This window comes from Arvicola amphibius, chromosome 3, assembly GCF_903992535.2.
Source record: "Arvicola amphibius chromosome 3, mArvAmp1.2, whole genome shotgun sequence".
Taxonomy (NCBI): Eukaryota; Metazoa; Chordata; class Mammalia; order Rodentia; family Cricetidae; genus Arvicola; species Arvicola amphibius.
The window spans coordinates 44215723-44230178 of NC_052049.1; the positions used below are offsets into that span (position 1 = coordinate 44215723).

Here is a 14456-nt window from a genome sequence, read left to right on the forward strand (position 1 = left end):
TATCTATGTTCTTTATATTTTATATCTGTTGAATTACCTTTGACTGTGGAAATATTTAATATAAGAGGAGAGAGCACAGATTGAGTATCCATATTGGATGCTTGGGATAAGATATTTTGGATTTTTGGATTTTTTTTATTGTTGTTGTTTTTGGTTTTCAAGACAAGGTTCACTTTGTAGCCCTGGCTATCCTGGACTCTCTCTGTAGACCATTCTGACCTCAAATTCACATAGATTCCCTTGTCTCTACCACCCAGATTTTTTAATATTCACAATTAAAAAATAGGAACAAAAATTTAAATATAAACTTTATTAATGTTTCATATATTACATATTATGAAACTATTTTATATAGAATTTAAAAATTAATTTTTAGGGGTTTTTTAGCATAAACTTTCTCTTGATGTCAAATGTGTCCTGTTCTACTTAGGACAATCATGTCAGTGCTCAGTGTTTTCAGATTTGTAATATTTAGAAATATTTTAATTAACTATGCTCTGCCTGGGGTTGAGAGATTGGTGGATAATACAGAGATTGAATTTAGAAACCAGGATGATGTGTGCAGGACTGACTAATTTACATTTGACGATAGACCAGGGTGAGCTCTCAGAGGCAGTGTTAATACTGTCATCTCTGTCCTTCTTGTCAAAAACAGTGTTAGTGAAGAATCAGCCTGTCCTTGGAGATTTCAAGGAAGCAGATTTTTAGGAAAAAGTAGGCTTACCACTTCCATTATTTGAGGAAGTCAAGTAAAATAGAAGATTTGAGACTATAGAACAGTTTAGTTTTTAACTAGGTGGAAGTCATAAAATTTTTAAGTATTTGGGAGTAAGATTTCAGAATGGAATCAGGTTTTCACAAGAGTTTATTTGGAGAATAAACTGAAAGATAATATAGAAGAGAAGACTGGGTAATTCCTACCTACTTGGAGTTATTTAAGGCTCTATAATGGTAGAATTTTAGGTGAGTATATTAAAAATAAGAGTTAGTTTGTATTAGAACAGGATGTTGATACTATTTGTTAACAAATTAGAAGAAAGATACTAAGAATGAAGTCTGAAATACCTGTTGGCTCCACCAAGTGTCTTGTTGGTGCCATTATGGAAACAGAAGAGAAGCAGTGTTCAACTTACTGATTACTTTTAAGCACTGTCTGTTTAGCAGATAACTGGAATAAATGTTTAGATAACTAATTTTAAACCTTCTAAATGGTTTTTTCCTTAAAAAAGCAGTTTACAAAAGGATATACTAGAGACAGCAAAATAACATATAATGGGAAAACGTTTTATAACCTTTTTAGTAAAATCTCTGTAGTAAATAATTCATAGGCTATAGGTATTCTTGGCATGTTGAAATATTTTATAATTGTTTCAGTGATAAATAATACATATTGAATTTGCTTTTAAAATTTATTTTAATATTTTATATTTTAATATTTCTATGTGGTTTTCAAATGAATGCTCAAAAGTGTTGTTTTGTATATATACAAATTTGTTTTTGTAACCTGTACCTTGTGTAAAATTGGGTGGATGGTTATTTGTAGGGATTATTAGATATGTATTTTTCTTTTATTGAAAAATTAAAGGTTTATTAAAAATTAACCATTTGTTTTCTTTCCCTAGTCCAAACCTCTGATACCTCTTCAAAAAGAACTGATTCAGAGACTCAGAAAATGGTGCTTACTAACTACATGTTCCCTCAAGCAACCAAGGAACTGAAGAAGGTAGGAATTAAAAGACTTCCGACTTCCTCCCCTTCCCCTTAAGTGCCAGGAGAAGTTTTAGCTCCAAAACTTTTTATTACTTCATTGGAATTTGGAATATTGATCAGAAAGTTTTCAGGAAATAAGTGGATAAGTAACATTGTAAGTTGAATATAGAGGTGTGGAAATGTATTGTGTGTCTTTATTTATGTAACACTGATAATGTTTATCAATTGTAGCACTTCTTACTTCAAATCACACTTGACTAAATGTTAGGAATGCTTGTGAAGCATTGTGTGATTAGAAGTATTCAACCAGGACATGGTTTGTTCTATTGTATATAATACCCTTGGAGTCCACACACTAGATCAGGGTCATCTGTGAAGCTACAATCTAGTCACTACTAAGTTACTTTCCTAGGTTTTGCTAAGGCAAGTGAGAATATATTCTTAAATATACTTGTGTACTTGTGGATTATTGTGTGAGACAGAGGACCAAATTTTTAAATATTTTTGTTGTGTTCTGTGTGTGTGTAACATTTTAAAAATTACACTTAAATGCCTTTTTATATATGCATTAATCTTTCTGAAGACAGTAAGCATATCTATGGTCTAAAGTTACTTAGAAAGTAACTCAATATAAAATGTTAAAGAAAAGTGTAAATTCATTGTTAGTCTTAATGATAATTAGGGGGCTGGAGAGGTAGCTCAGTGCTTAAGAGCATTTCTATTCTTCACAGAAGATCCAGATTCCTAATCTTAGCACCCACTTGACAGCTTATAATTGTCTGCAACTCCAGTTCTAGGGTATATGGTTCTCTCTTCTGGGCTCTATGGGTCCCATGCATGCATGTAACACACAGAGATACATGCAGGTAAAAAGAACACACATAACATAAAAAATAAAATAAACATGGTAAGTTAAGTGAGTTTCCATTTTCCTCATTTTTAAATGAATTTAGCAATTCCATTTGAACCAGCTTCCAGTCTATACTTGAGTGCTAGCAACAGAAATATTTCATTATATAGCGTTTACTGTAATAGTAGGTTAGTTTGTGAATAGAAACATTAAAAATGTTTTCTTCTCTGAACTAAGAAATACTTTCCTCTCTTTCCTTACAAATGTTTTTAAGTACTATACTAACATTCTTTACTACCAAAAGGACAATTAACTTCATCACATTGTATAGCAGGTAGTAGTTACAGGACTCCTCACACCTTCTTACTGTGTCAATCAAGCTTAACATTGTTACAATTATAGAAGAGGAGAAACAAGGAAAGATGTATCTTTAGAGATCTCATTTCAAGGTGTCACAGAAGCAGAGGAAGAGGTTGGGGACCTGGGTGTTACCCTTAGAGGCATGTTTCCTCCAGCACAAGCCCAGCCCTAAGGTTTTCACAGACTCCTAGAATAGTAGGACCAACTAGAATAGAATACTCCTAGAATAGTAACTGTTCAAATGTGAACCTGTGGGAGGTATTTCATATTCAGACCAATACTTAGTGCTATTTCCTATTTTCATAAATATTCAGAGATCAGGAAGAATGAAAAAATTGAGATGAGTTCTGATGAATAAAAGCAAGCAAACAAATATTTTGTTGACATGTTAAAATATTTGGTATCATTTTCTGTACTGTTCTATTAGTACTATAAGTATATTTGCCCATTTACCTTTTCTGTCTGTTTTATGGTTTGGTGATTGAACCTAGACATTACAAATGGTAAGCAAGCACTGTACCAGTGGGCTATAGCCCCCACCAGTGTTGCACATCATTAAATTTAATTCTGTTTTGTTTTTTGAGACAGGGTTTTCTGTGTAGCCCTGACTTTCTTGGAACTAGCTCTGTAGACCATGCTGGTCTTGATCCATCTGCCTCTGCCTCCCCAGTGCTGGGATTAAAGGCATGAGACACAACTGCCTGGCCAAACTTCATTTCTAACATGCAGAATTTGTATTACGTGTGTCTTGGAGTTATACTCAAAGCACTATGACCAAAAGCAACTTTCGGCAAAGAGAAGGGTTTATTTCAGCTTACACTCAGGTTACACTCCATCACTGGATGAAATTCAAGTCAGGAACTCAAGACAGGACCTAAAGCAGAGGCTGTAGAGGAATGTTGCTTACTGGCTTGCCCTCCTGATGGCTTGCTCAGCTTGTTTTTTTTTTTTTTATAACGTCCACAGGACCCACCAGCCCAGGAGTAGAACTGCCCACAGTGAGCTTGGACCTCTTACAAACCACTTATCAATCCAAGAAAATGCAGCCTAGACATATCTGACGGGAGCATTTTTTAAAACTGAGGTTCCCTCCTTAAATGACATGAAAGTAGTCACACAACAGTTTAGTCAATGTTTCAGTACTAACAGTTTAAAAATAAGTTACACTAGTTCATTATGGAAACAGTTCTATGTTTTATAATTTTGATAAATGAAGTTAGAAGTAGATTTAAATACATGGAAAAGAGATGTATCTTTTAAGTATATTCTTAGAGCTTTAAAATATAGACCTTCAATGAATTTATTATATTTTGCATATCAAAAGCCTAACTTGGATTTCAACACAAAGTCTGAATAGCCTTTAACTGTTCCTAATAAGTGGTTACAGAAAATAATTAAGAAACAATAATCTTATCAAAGCAAGTCTTTCTTCTTATAAAGATGATAGTGTTCTCTTTGTCACATGATAGAAACAAGTTAGATGAGTTAAATTTTTAATCTGTTTAGTTATTTCCAATCTTTTCATTAAGTCTGCCCTTAAAAATCATCAGTTGGATGACTTTGAAAAAAAAGTTAAATATTTTATACCTGTAACTTCTCAACTTTACATATATACTGTGTCATTAGTTGCTTCTAGTTCATAGAGTATAGAAGTATTTACTCTCTGATCAGTTTCAGAAGTGTTCTTGCTAGCCCCTTCTCTAAGTTGTGTAAACTGTGAATGTTTTAAACCACAAATAGATATGCCTTGACCTCTTATTTTACTGTTTCCTATTTTCATGATTCAAATTCACCTGGCCTTTTTCTATCCAGCCCCTATTTAGCTGACTTCCTATTATGATTTCTTCTTTTAAAGGATGATTGTTTTAGTTAAGGAAGTGGCTGTTTAGATTCTGATAGAAGAACAGGAGTATCAGAATTATGCTGTCATAAATTTGGTTTTATTGTGAATTTGTTTTAAGATAGAGGGGAGCTAGAGTCTGGAAATTTGTAATGCATTAATTAATCAGAAAACTCTCAGGTTTCCTTGGAGTTCATTTTCCCCATAAAGTACCTTACCATAGGTATACATGAATATAATGTACTCACATCTCAAATTAGAAACTGTAGTGTTTGGGGACTGGAAGTGGGATCAGCAGGTAAAGGAGCTTACCACCCAAGTTTGATGACTTAAGTTGATTCCGATTCCGTTAATTCACTTGATGGAAGGAAATAACTTGATTCTGTAAGTTATTCTCTAACCTCATGTGTATTCCATCAGATTCACATGCATTAATAAAACTAGAGAAAAAATTACAGTAATGTTATCAAGAGGATGATGAACTACCTTTGGGCTTCCAGGAAATGTTTTTCCTTTATCCCGTACCTCTAAGAAATAGATGACTCATATAGTGAATATTACTGTTCAGTTGGTAGCTTTATGTCAGCTTGAAAGAAATTGGTGTTCACTTTGTTAAATTGGACTTAATCTGGTTTTGTCTCCTGTGAGACAGATGCTATTAGAGCTAAGTAAAACCACTTGCCGTTCAGAATCTAAAGGTGTGGCAATGATGAGAAAATTTGAAAGGCTAGGAACGAGAAATGTCAGTCTGGGTTGAGGAATTAGTATTTTTTGGAGAAAATGTTTCACTTTGTAGCCATGACTGACCTAGAATTCTTTAAATTCAAAGTGAATCACCTACATCTGCCCTCTGAGTGCTGGGATTAAAGGGGTGTACTACCATGTTTTGGCCTAGTGGAATTAGACTTAAGCAGGGAGAAGGGAATGTATGATTGTTTTTAAAATGCCTCTATTCTATTATTTAGGGTACATATTGTATATGAAAATATAGAGAACGTGGAAACAGCCTGATGGGGTAATATCAATCTGGAGTACCTCTCTGAGAGTTTTTATTACCCCCCCCCCCACCATAGTGACGTGAAGGATAACAGTAATGTGAAAGAAATTAGCTTCGGGTGGTTCAGAAAGGATATTTGAAGGAAGTGATAGGGTATCATGAAATGGAAACTTCATTAAAGAAGGAAGTAAAACCTAGAGTGGTTTTGCATGTTGGAAAAGACAGATGACTAAAAATGTGAGCATTTACCAACAATCAGGACGTGATTTAATATTTACCAGGAGGGTTCAGTGACAGAAGTGGGAATGTTTTGAGTATGACTATGGTTTGAATCCCTTATCTGATTTGAAGATAAACGTTGGCATTGAAGATGTCTAGGAACTGTAAGATTACAGAGTAGGGTGGCATCATCAGACATTCCCGTTATTCAGGATATAGCAAATCTTGAAAACGACCTGTAGTCAGATACAGGAGTGTTGAATGAATTCGCCTCAAGATTCAGATTTGTGAGACTGTAAAGTAGAAGTAGGAATCATATTACCTGGTTCCCTAAACCTTGAAAGGTAAGGGAATTTATTCAAAATACTAAGAAACATAATTAACCAGTAGCTATTGAGAGTGAGAGCCATGGTCAGAGTTACAACTCTGGGATTCTTGTATAAAATTGCTTTAACTCTTAAGCATTTGGAGGCTGGCTGGTGATTGCAGTTGCTACCCAAGGACTATCAAAGTACTTGCCAGACCAAGCATGGGTAATTATCTTCAGAATCCATGGTAAAGGTAGAAGGGAAAAATAACCCACAAAAATCGCCTACATACACACACGCCACACACATGCATGCATGCACATGCTCTAATGGCAAGAAAGATTTTTTAAAAATTATTACCTAATCTAGAGTGAGTTACTTTCATGAATCCTAGAGTAGAGCTGTTAAAAGCTGCCTGGCTCTGGTGCCTCTCTTTGTCTTCTGGACCTGGGTCTCCCATAGACCTGGTTGACCTCCAACCTGCCATGTATGTGAGGATGAACTTGAACCTACAATATTATGCCTCTCTCCCCCCAGTGCTGTGATTAAAGGCATAGTGCTACTCTGCCTGGCGTGTGGGTTCATTTAGTGCTTGAAATTGAACTCAGGGAGTCATTCTACTGAAGTATATCTGTTGACAGAGATTTCTGTCCCACCAGGTCCCGCAGTAGTTCAGTCCCAAAGAAGCACACAGGGGTCTACATCAATCATAAACTGGTTGGACTATTAGTTCAGGGTTCTCATTAATTAATTCTTACCTCTTAACCTATAATTCTAGTCTGTGTTAGCTTGGTGCCTTTCATGAGCGAGGCATTCTCATCTATGTCCTCTGTCTGGGTGACGACTGCAGAACTGAGCTTTCCTCTTCCCAGAATTCTCCTGTTCTCATCGCCTCTATTGCCTGCCTGGCTACTGGCCAATCAGCGTTTTATTAAAAATAATACAAGTGACAGGATAAAAGACCATTGTCCCACGGCATATATCTCTTACCTTTTTAATGATACCATGGAGATTTCAACAGTTTGAACCATATTCCACATTTGTTTAAACAGAAATAGTCTGTTAAGTAAATACTAAAAAACTCACCAAAATAGTTAAAATAAAAATCTCAGACTAAGTCATGAAAATAAAATCATATGTATAATTTCAACACTCAGAAAACCAAAGCAGGGGATTCAGAGAGGTCAGCACAGGCTGTATCATGAGATAGTGTTTTAAAACTAGCACGCAGTGGTCTGGAATTGGAACTCAGTGGTAGAATACTTGTCTAGCATACAAGAAACCCTGCATTAAGCCTGTAATCTCAGCACTTGGGGAGTGGAGATGGGAGAATCAGAAATCAAGGTCATCCTCAGCTACATAGGGAACTGGAGGCCCTATGTAGGAACACATACACAGAAATAAAACTATACACACACAATGTCATTCCTATTGTTCCTGTTTATTTTATGTCACTTTTAGTATGGACAAGTAATTCACAAAGGAAAAGAAAGCCCAAATTGGTCATAATTTGGAATTTTTGGTATTAATGTTGTTTCACACACATATTTAAGATGGCCATACTTGGGTGCTTGAGGCTCTTCAGGGTTAGTTTTTTGGGTTTTGGGGTGGTGGGTGTGGGGTGGTTGTGTGTTGGCATATATTTGCTTTTACTCCCCCATTCTATAATTTCTTTTTTTTTCTGAATACAAATCCTTTTTTAGGGCAAAAATCTTGACTTCATTTTATATGTATAAGTTTTGTATAATTGTGTTTTTTTGTATTTTTCATTAAATTTATTTCTCAAAACAATCTTTTCTCATTTTACATAATTGTTGAATGATTTTTTTTTTGGTTGGTTGGTTGAGTTTCTCAGTGTAACAGCCCTGGCTGTCCTGGAACTTACTTTGTAGACCAGAGATCTGCCTGCTTCTGCCTCCCAAGTACAAGGTGCACGTACCACACCCAGCTTGATTATTTTAATTAACTAATTAACTTAATTATTTTAAGCCATTCCAGAAAACTTACATAAGTCTTTGAAGATTTAATATTATAACTGGTTGGGTAAAAATGATTTGGTTTACATTAAATTTAAATTTTTCTTAAATTTTTGTGTAGAAACTGTATTTTATTTACTTAATGTAATCTATATTGCATATAATGCTTAATACAAAGAAATAATCATCACTGAAGTAATTCATTTTATTTTTTAACAAGATAATCTTATTTTGCCATTGGACCAACTCTTTCCATGCTTATTGGACTGTCAATGTTAAAAGAATTCCAGAATTGGAAGATGTGGTAGCCTACTGTCTTAAAATTTTTAGGGTTCTACACAAAAGCTATGTATCTGTATTGTTTAGATTAGCAACTCATGAATCCTTCTAGTAACAAAAGCTTCTGGGAAACTAAAGTTGCATTGGTTATGGTAAAGAAATTTTAAAACCAATGCCTGTTTCTTAACCCTGGAATTTGTTACTGTCTATCCTAGACTAGTTTTAACTGCCACAGACTTGTTTTCATAATGCATATATGATTAAGTAATAGTTTCTGTGGTTATTGTAAAATATAGCAATTTCTCTTTTACTTTGCTATAGTTATGTTCATATCAGATAATGAAAGTTTTAATCCTGCACTGTGGGAAGAACAGAGGAAACAACGGGCTCAAGTGGCATTTGAATGTGATGAAGACAAAGATGAAAGAGAGGCACCCCCCAGGGTGAGTCTGTCAGTTATTACTTCAGGTGTGCTGACTGAAGTTTGTACTGTATACCTGTATGATGCTATTTCTGGCTCCAAGTATTGGATTCATTGCATACCCTCAAAGCACTTACTACACCAAAATATTTTACCTGTGAAAAAATTTGAGAACAATACAAAATTGCCATTAAAAGGTACATTTTGAGGAGAGATATAACTCATTGGTGGAGTTCTTGTTACATAAAGGCCCAGAGTTTGATCCCCAGCACTGGGAGAAAGAAAAAAAACAGACAAAACAACTGAATTTGAAATATATATATTTTATATTTATATATAAATAGAGATAAATATATATTATATTTATATAGAGATGTAATATTTATATAGAAATAATATATATAAAGAGAAAACAGAATTTTTATGACTCTGTCATCTGTCTGTACTATTCTTTGAGTCTGATATCCAGAAGTTCTGGTGGATTCTTATATATTAAGTTGAGATTGATGTTAGAAATACTAATACTTCATTCATGTTTCTCTTACTTTTCTAGGAGGGAAACTTAAAGAGATATCCAACACCATACCCAGATGAGCTTAAGAATATGGTCAAGACTGTTCAAACCATTGTGCATAGATTAAAAGATGAAGAGACTAATGAGGAGTCTGGGAGAGATATGAAACATGAAGATCAGCAAGTTTTCAATAAGGATATGGGTGTGAAGGTTAGAATGAAGTTACCTAAAAATTGAGAGAATTGATATGATGATCTTAATTTTATACTACTTAACTTATAGTTTTGTTCTTAGATGCCTAAAGTAAACCTTTGAATTCCCCAGTTGCTTGTTTTCTAGTTCTCTGGCTACAGAATGTCTAGTTTATCAGGATAGTGTCAAGATAGCCTTTAAAAAGTCGTTACCTGAACAATTAATAAGATATAGTGATTGTCTGAGAGTTATTCTGGAAATACTCTTACCTCCTACTTTGATGATCCTGACCCACTTTATTCTGATTTTCAGTCGTTAGTGCAGACATTAACGTTTCCTTGGAATGCTTCAGAACTTTCCTCAGTGCCACCCATCCCCAAATCAAAGATTTGTCATGTCATTAGAGTCACTGTGCATTCCATAGCAGATGAAATGATTTATGATAGTAAATTTTGCTAAATTATGTATTTTAATATAATCATGACTATGGCCATCTGCCTTCCAAATGGATATTTTATCTTCAGGTCTTAATTTACATGTCCTCAGTTTTTGGGTTTTTTTTTTATTTTCTTTTTTGCTGACTTTTTTGGTTTTTTGAGGCAGGGTTTCTTTGTGTAGTCCTGACTATCCTGGAACTCACTCTGGAGACCAGACTGGCCTCAAAATCACAAATATCTGCCTGCTTCTGCCTCCAGAGTGCTAGAATTTGTAGCACGAATAATAAAACCCAGAGACAGACATTGGGGTTCAAGCTGAAGATCAAAAAAGCAAAGCAGTCAACCACTGGAGAGCTCTTACCTCTACTGATGCTCAGACAAACAAAGGGACAATCCTGCATTGCTCTCTACCAACCTCAAACTCCAATCCACTGAGTTCCTGTCTCCTCCCCTTTATATTCCTCTCTCTGCCCAGCCATATTGCTCTTGTCTCCACTTCCCCTAGTGCTGGGATTAAAGGCGTGTGATCCTAAATGCCAGGAATCTTCTTTGTGTGAGCTCTGTTTCTCTTTCAGACAAATTCAGTCTTGTGCCACCCAGGGTGGCCTTGAACTCAGAGAAATCAGTCTGCCTCTATCTCCCAAGTCCTGGGATTAAAGGTTTATACTCCCTGACCTGTATGGCTAACTAGTTTGGCTACTTTGCCCTCTGATCTCAGGCGAACTTTATTTATTAAAACACAAATAATATAACACTATAGGGATTAAAGACATGTGGCATCACTGTTTGGCAACAGTTTCTTTAGTACTAATTTAGAATTGGAGGTTGATGGATTGTTTAAAATTTATATAACACTTAATAAAAAATAAACATAAAACGTATAATCTGAGGTCTTTATCTTTTATGTAGACTTCAGAAAGTACTACAATGAAAAGCAAACTTGATGAAAGAGAAAAGTATATAAATTCTGTACAGAAGATGAGTGAACCTGAAGCTGAGAACAGTCCTGGAAATTTACCAGTGACTGCAAATAGGAAAGTGTCTGGGAACCTGAAGCATATTAACCATGATGATGTTTTTGAGGTATGACTTCAAATCTGACATAATCAGAGTTTCCCATTTAATATTTCATTGATGTTAACATTAGAAGCATAATATGATTCAGAAAATATTGCAGTCTTTAAAAAATTTAACACTGCTAAAATACCACTCATCACTTTAAGCTTAAAATTTTGTATTTGTGAGTAAATGACTAGTTGGTAAATTAGATTATGATATGTTACATAAAATTAATAATTACAAGTGCTTTTATTTATTTTTGTGGTAATGAGTATCAAACTCAAGTTCATTGTCCATAACAGGTCCATGTTTTCTTATTCCATCCCCAGACCTTGCTTTTATTTCTGTAGTGTCAAAATGAAAAGCTAAAGATGTAGATCAGTAATAGAGCAATGTTCTAGTTTGCGTACAGCACTGGATTCCGTCCCTAGCACTGTATAAGAAAAACAGAACAACAGAAGATGGCTGTTATGGCTATACTCAATCATTATGTAAATTTTCATCATTGAATTGTTACTCTTGTTCAGTGTCTAAGAACGTATAATTTCTCATATTGAAAAGTAAAAGCTATAGATCTTTTTTAAAGGCTTTATTGAGAGGTATCTGAAACCTACACAGTTAATACTTCAAAGCATATAATTCAGCAGCTTAAACAGTTTACAATGTTGTAAAGCCATTCCACAATTACTTGCAGAATATTTTTGACAACCACAAAAGAAAAAGAAATCTCCTATGTTTTGCTTCCCCCTCAACTCTAAGCAGCTAAACCTACATTGCCTGTATATATTTGCCTATTTTGTGTAAACAAAATCATACACTTAATATGTTTTGTTTTGTGTTTGTGTTTAATACTGCCAAATGCCCACTGAGCCATCTCACTGGTCTTTTATATTTTCTTTCACTTACCATATTGTCTGGAATTTCATTTTGTGATATCTCTCAGTACTGCATCTTATTCCTATTGCTGATAATATTCTATTGAATATATATGTCTCAGGTGTAGATGAGATTGCTAAACATATATGGAACTCTAATCTTTTTGAAACTACATCTCAGTTTGTGGACCCAGATGGTCTAGAGCTCACTGTGTAACACATGTTGGTATAACTTGTGGTATTCCTCCTATATTAGCCTCTTTCATGCTGGGTCTATAGGTGTCATGCCTAGCTGGAACTCCATGGTGGTTTTGGTTATCTCTTAACTCCAGTCGCAGAAGCTCCAACACCCTCTTCTGACTTCCATGGGTATTGTACACACATGGTACACAGACATACAAACAGGCAAAACACTCATACATACACAATAAAAATAAACACATCTTTAAAGATATTAATAGAGGTTAGCAAGATATTTCATTAAAATTACAGCATTTTTGTGTGCCAAAAACTGGAGTTTCTATGTGGGTGTTGGAAAATAAACCTTTGTCCTTTGCAAGAGCAACAAGTGGTCTTATTTGCTGAGCCATCTCCACTATTCATACCTTTCTTATGGCACTTAGGAAGAAATAAAAGTCCTTAGTACTGTTTTTTTCTTTTTCAGGGGAACAAGTTTTGTAAAGAATTTGCTTTAGTTTCATTTTTCTTCCTAGGAATGAATTAGCCAGCAAGAATTCTGTTTCCTGTATACTATATGATACTAAACTCTCTGTTAATAGTTGTTGGCAAGTCATTTTCTTTGCTGACACTATTCAGTAGTAGGTAATCTGGAACAACTGTGGTATATTGGTTGTAATAAACATGGACAATCATGTTTTCAAAATAAGTGAGAATTTCTTAGTTCACATTGATAGCAGTCTATCCTAGAAGATATCTTAGAAGTTAAGCATACTGAAGAGACTAGACTTGACAATTAGGGAGAGACTCTGTTGAGAGACTCTCTGTAAATTGAATCTTTCAAAGGTAGGACTGTGTTTTGGTCATTTTTGTTTATCTGTAACCTCACATAGCTCTGGCACGTAGTAACTATTAATATAGCTCCAAAATGATACAGTAAATATTTTAATATGTTGATAATAACTGCTACAGTTTTATTATTTTACTTGAAAAGATTAAGTCATGAAGATTTTTGTTAACTATTGCCATTAAAAAGCTGTTTCGTACATGTTCTTAGTTATATACTTTGTCTTCCCTGTGATGTTTTTCTGGTGTATTTACTCATTTAAAAAGTCCAAAATTAAAATTTTATATCCCCCCTTTTTTTTAAAACTAGGAATCTGAAGACCTTTCTTCTGATGAAGAAATGAAAATGGCGGAGATGCGGCCCCCATTAATTGAAACCTCGATTAACCAGCCCAAAGTTGTAGCACTTAGTAATAACAAAAAAGGTTAGATGTTGAAGGGTAAAGCATTAAGACTAGAAATTACCTAAATAAGATACATTAATTCTGTGGGAGTAAATTTTATTGAATGACAAATTATTGAAACATTTTAAAAATTGCTGTTCCAAAATGTTATTTCCTTTTTACAGGTAGATATCAGTGGGTCCTCCCTATCCCCACACAGACTTTGTTTGTAAGGTCATGGACATTAGAGGGATATAATTATAGATTATAATTCCATTTCTGTTGCTTATGTTCTAAATGCATTATTCTTGTGTGCTTAATTTTATTCATAAATATATGAAAAATTTGAATTGCAATGAGGCGTGTTAAAGATGATGTATAAAATACATAGCCTAGTACCTGATATATGCTAGGTGCACACATTTTTTAGTCTTACCTGTTCCAGAATGGGATTAAGCCCTCTTCCCTAGTTTTTGCCAACTAATTTTTATGTAAGAAAATAATAAACTCTTAGAAATGAAGTAAGTTGTAGCAAACACCTATCTTGTCGCACACCTCTTACAACTAGTGCCCAATTAACTTTGCATTATCTCTACCAAATATCTGTCCAGACTGTTGCTTTCAGCATACTAATGATACTACCATGGTGGTTTATAATGATACTTAGAAACTATTGAGTACTTTATTTACCAGTTGCTTAGGTACGACTGTGCTAGTTGGTTGTCATAATCTCCCCATAAAAAGAACTTCAAAGGCAATCTAATGGTATTTTTATAAATGAAGAAACCAAGACTCAAGTACCTTGAGGTTGGGATTTCTAGACCATTTGAACCATACTTATAAGAACAACAAACATACCTTTAATTCATATGCTGCTCTATAGCTATGTCTGGGTATACTAGTTCCTTGATTTGCTTAGAATTTAGTTTTTCAAAAAGCTTTTTTTATGGACTGTTTTCAAAACTGCTTTTTATACTTCTGCCTTAGTGGAATGTAAATACTGACTTGTTTGC

General features: G+C 34.5%; 1 protein-coding gene across 1 annotated transcript in view; it reads left to right on the plus strand.

The window, feature by feature from the left end:
- Erbin (erbb2 interacting protein) overlaps positions 1-14456 on the plus strand; it is an 81716-nt gene that overhangs the window by 43617 nt on the left and 23643 nt on the right. Inside the window, 5 exon segments of the mRNA XM_042054680.1 lie at positions 2963-3060; positions 8861-8982; positions 9514-9684; positions 11013-11186; positions 13371-13485. Coding sequence (XP_041910614.1) covers positions 2963-3060; positions 8861-8982; positions 9514-9684; positions 11013-11186; positions 13371-13485 — 680 coding nt within the window.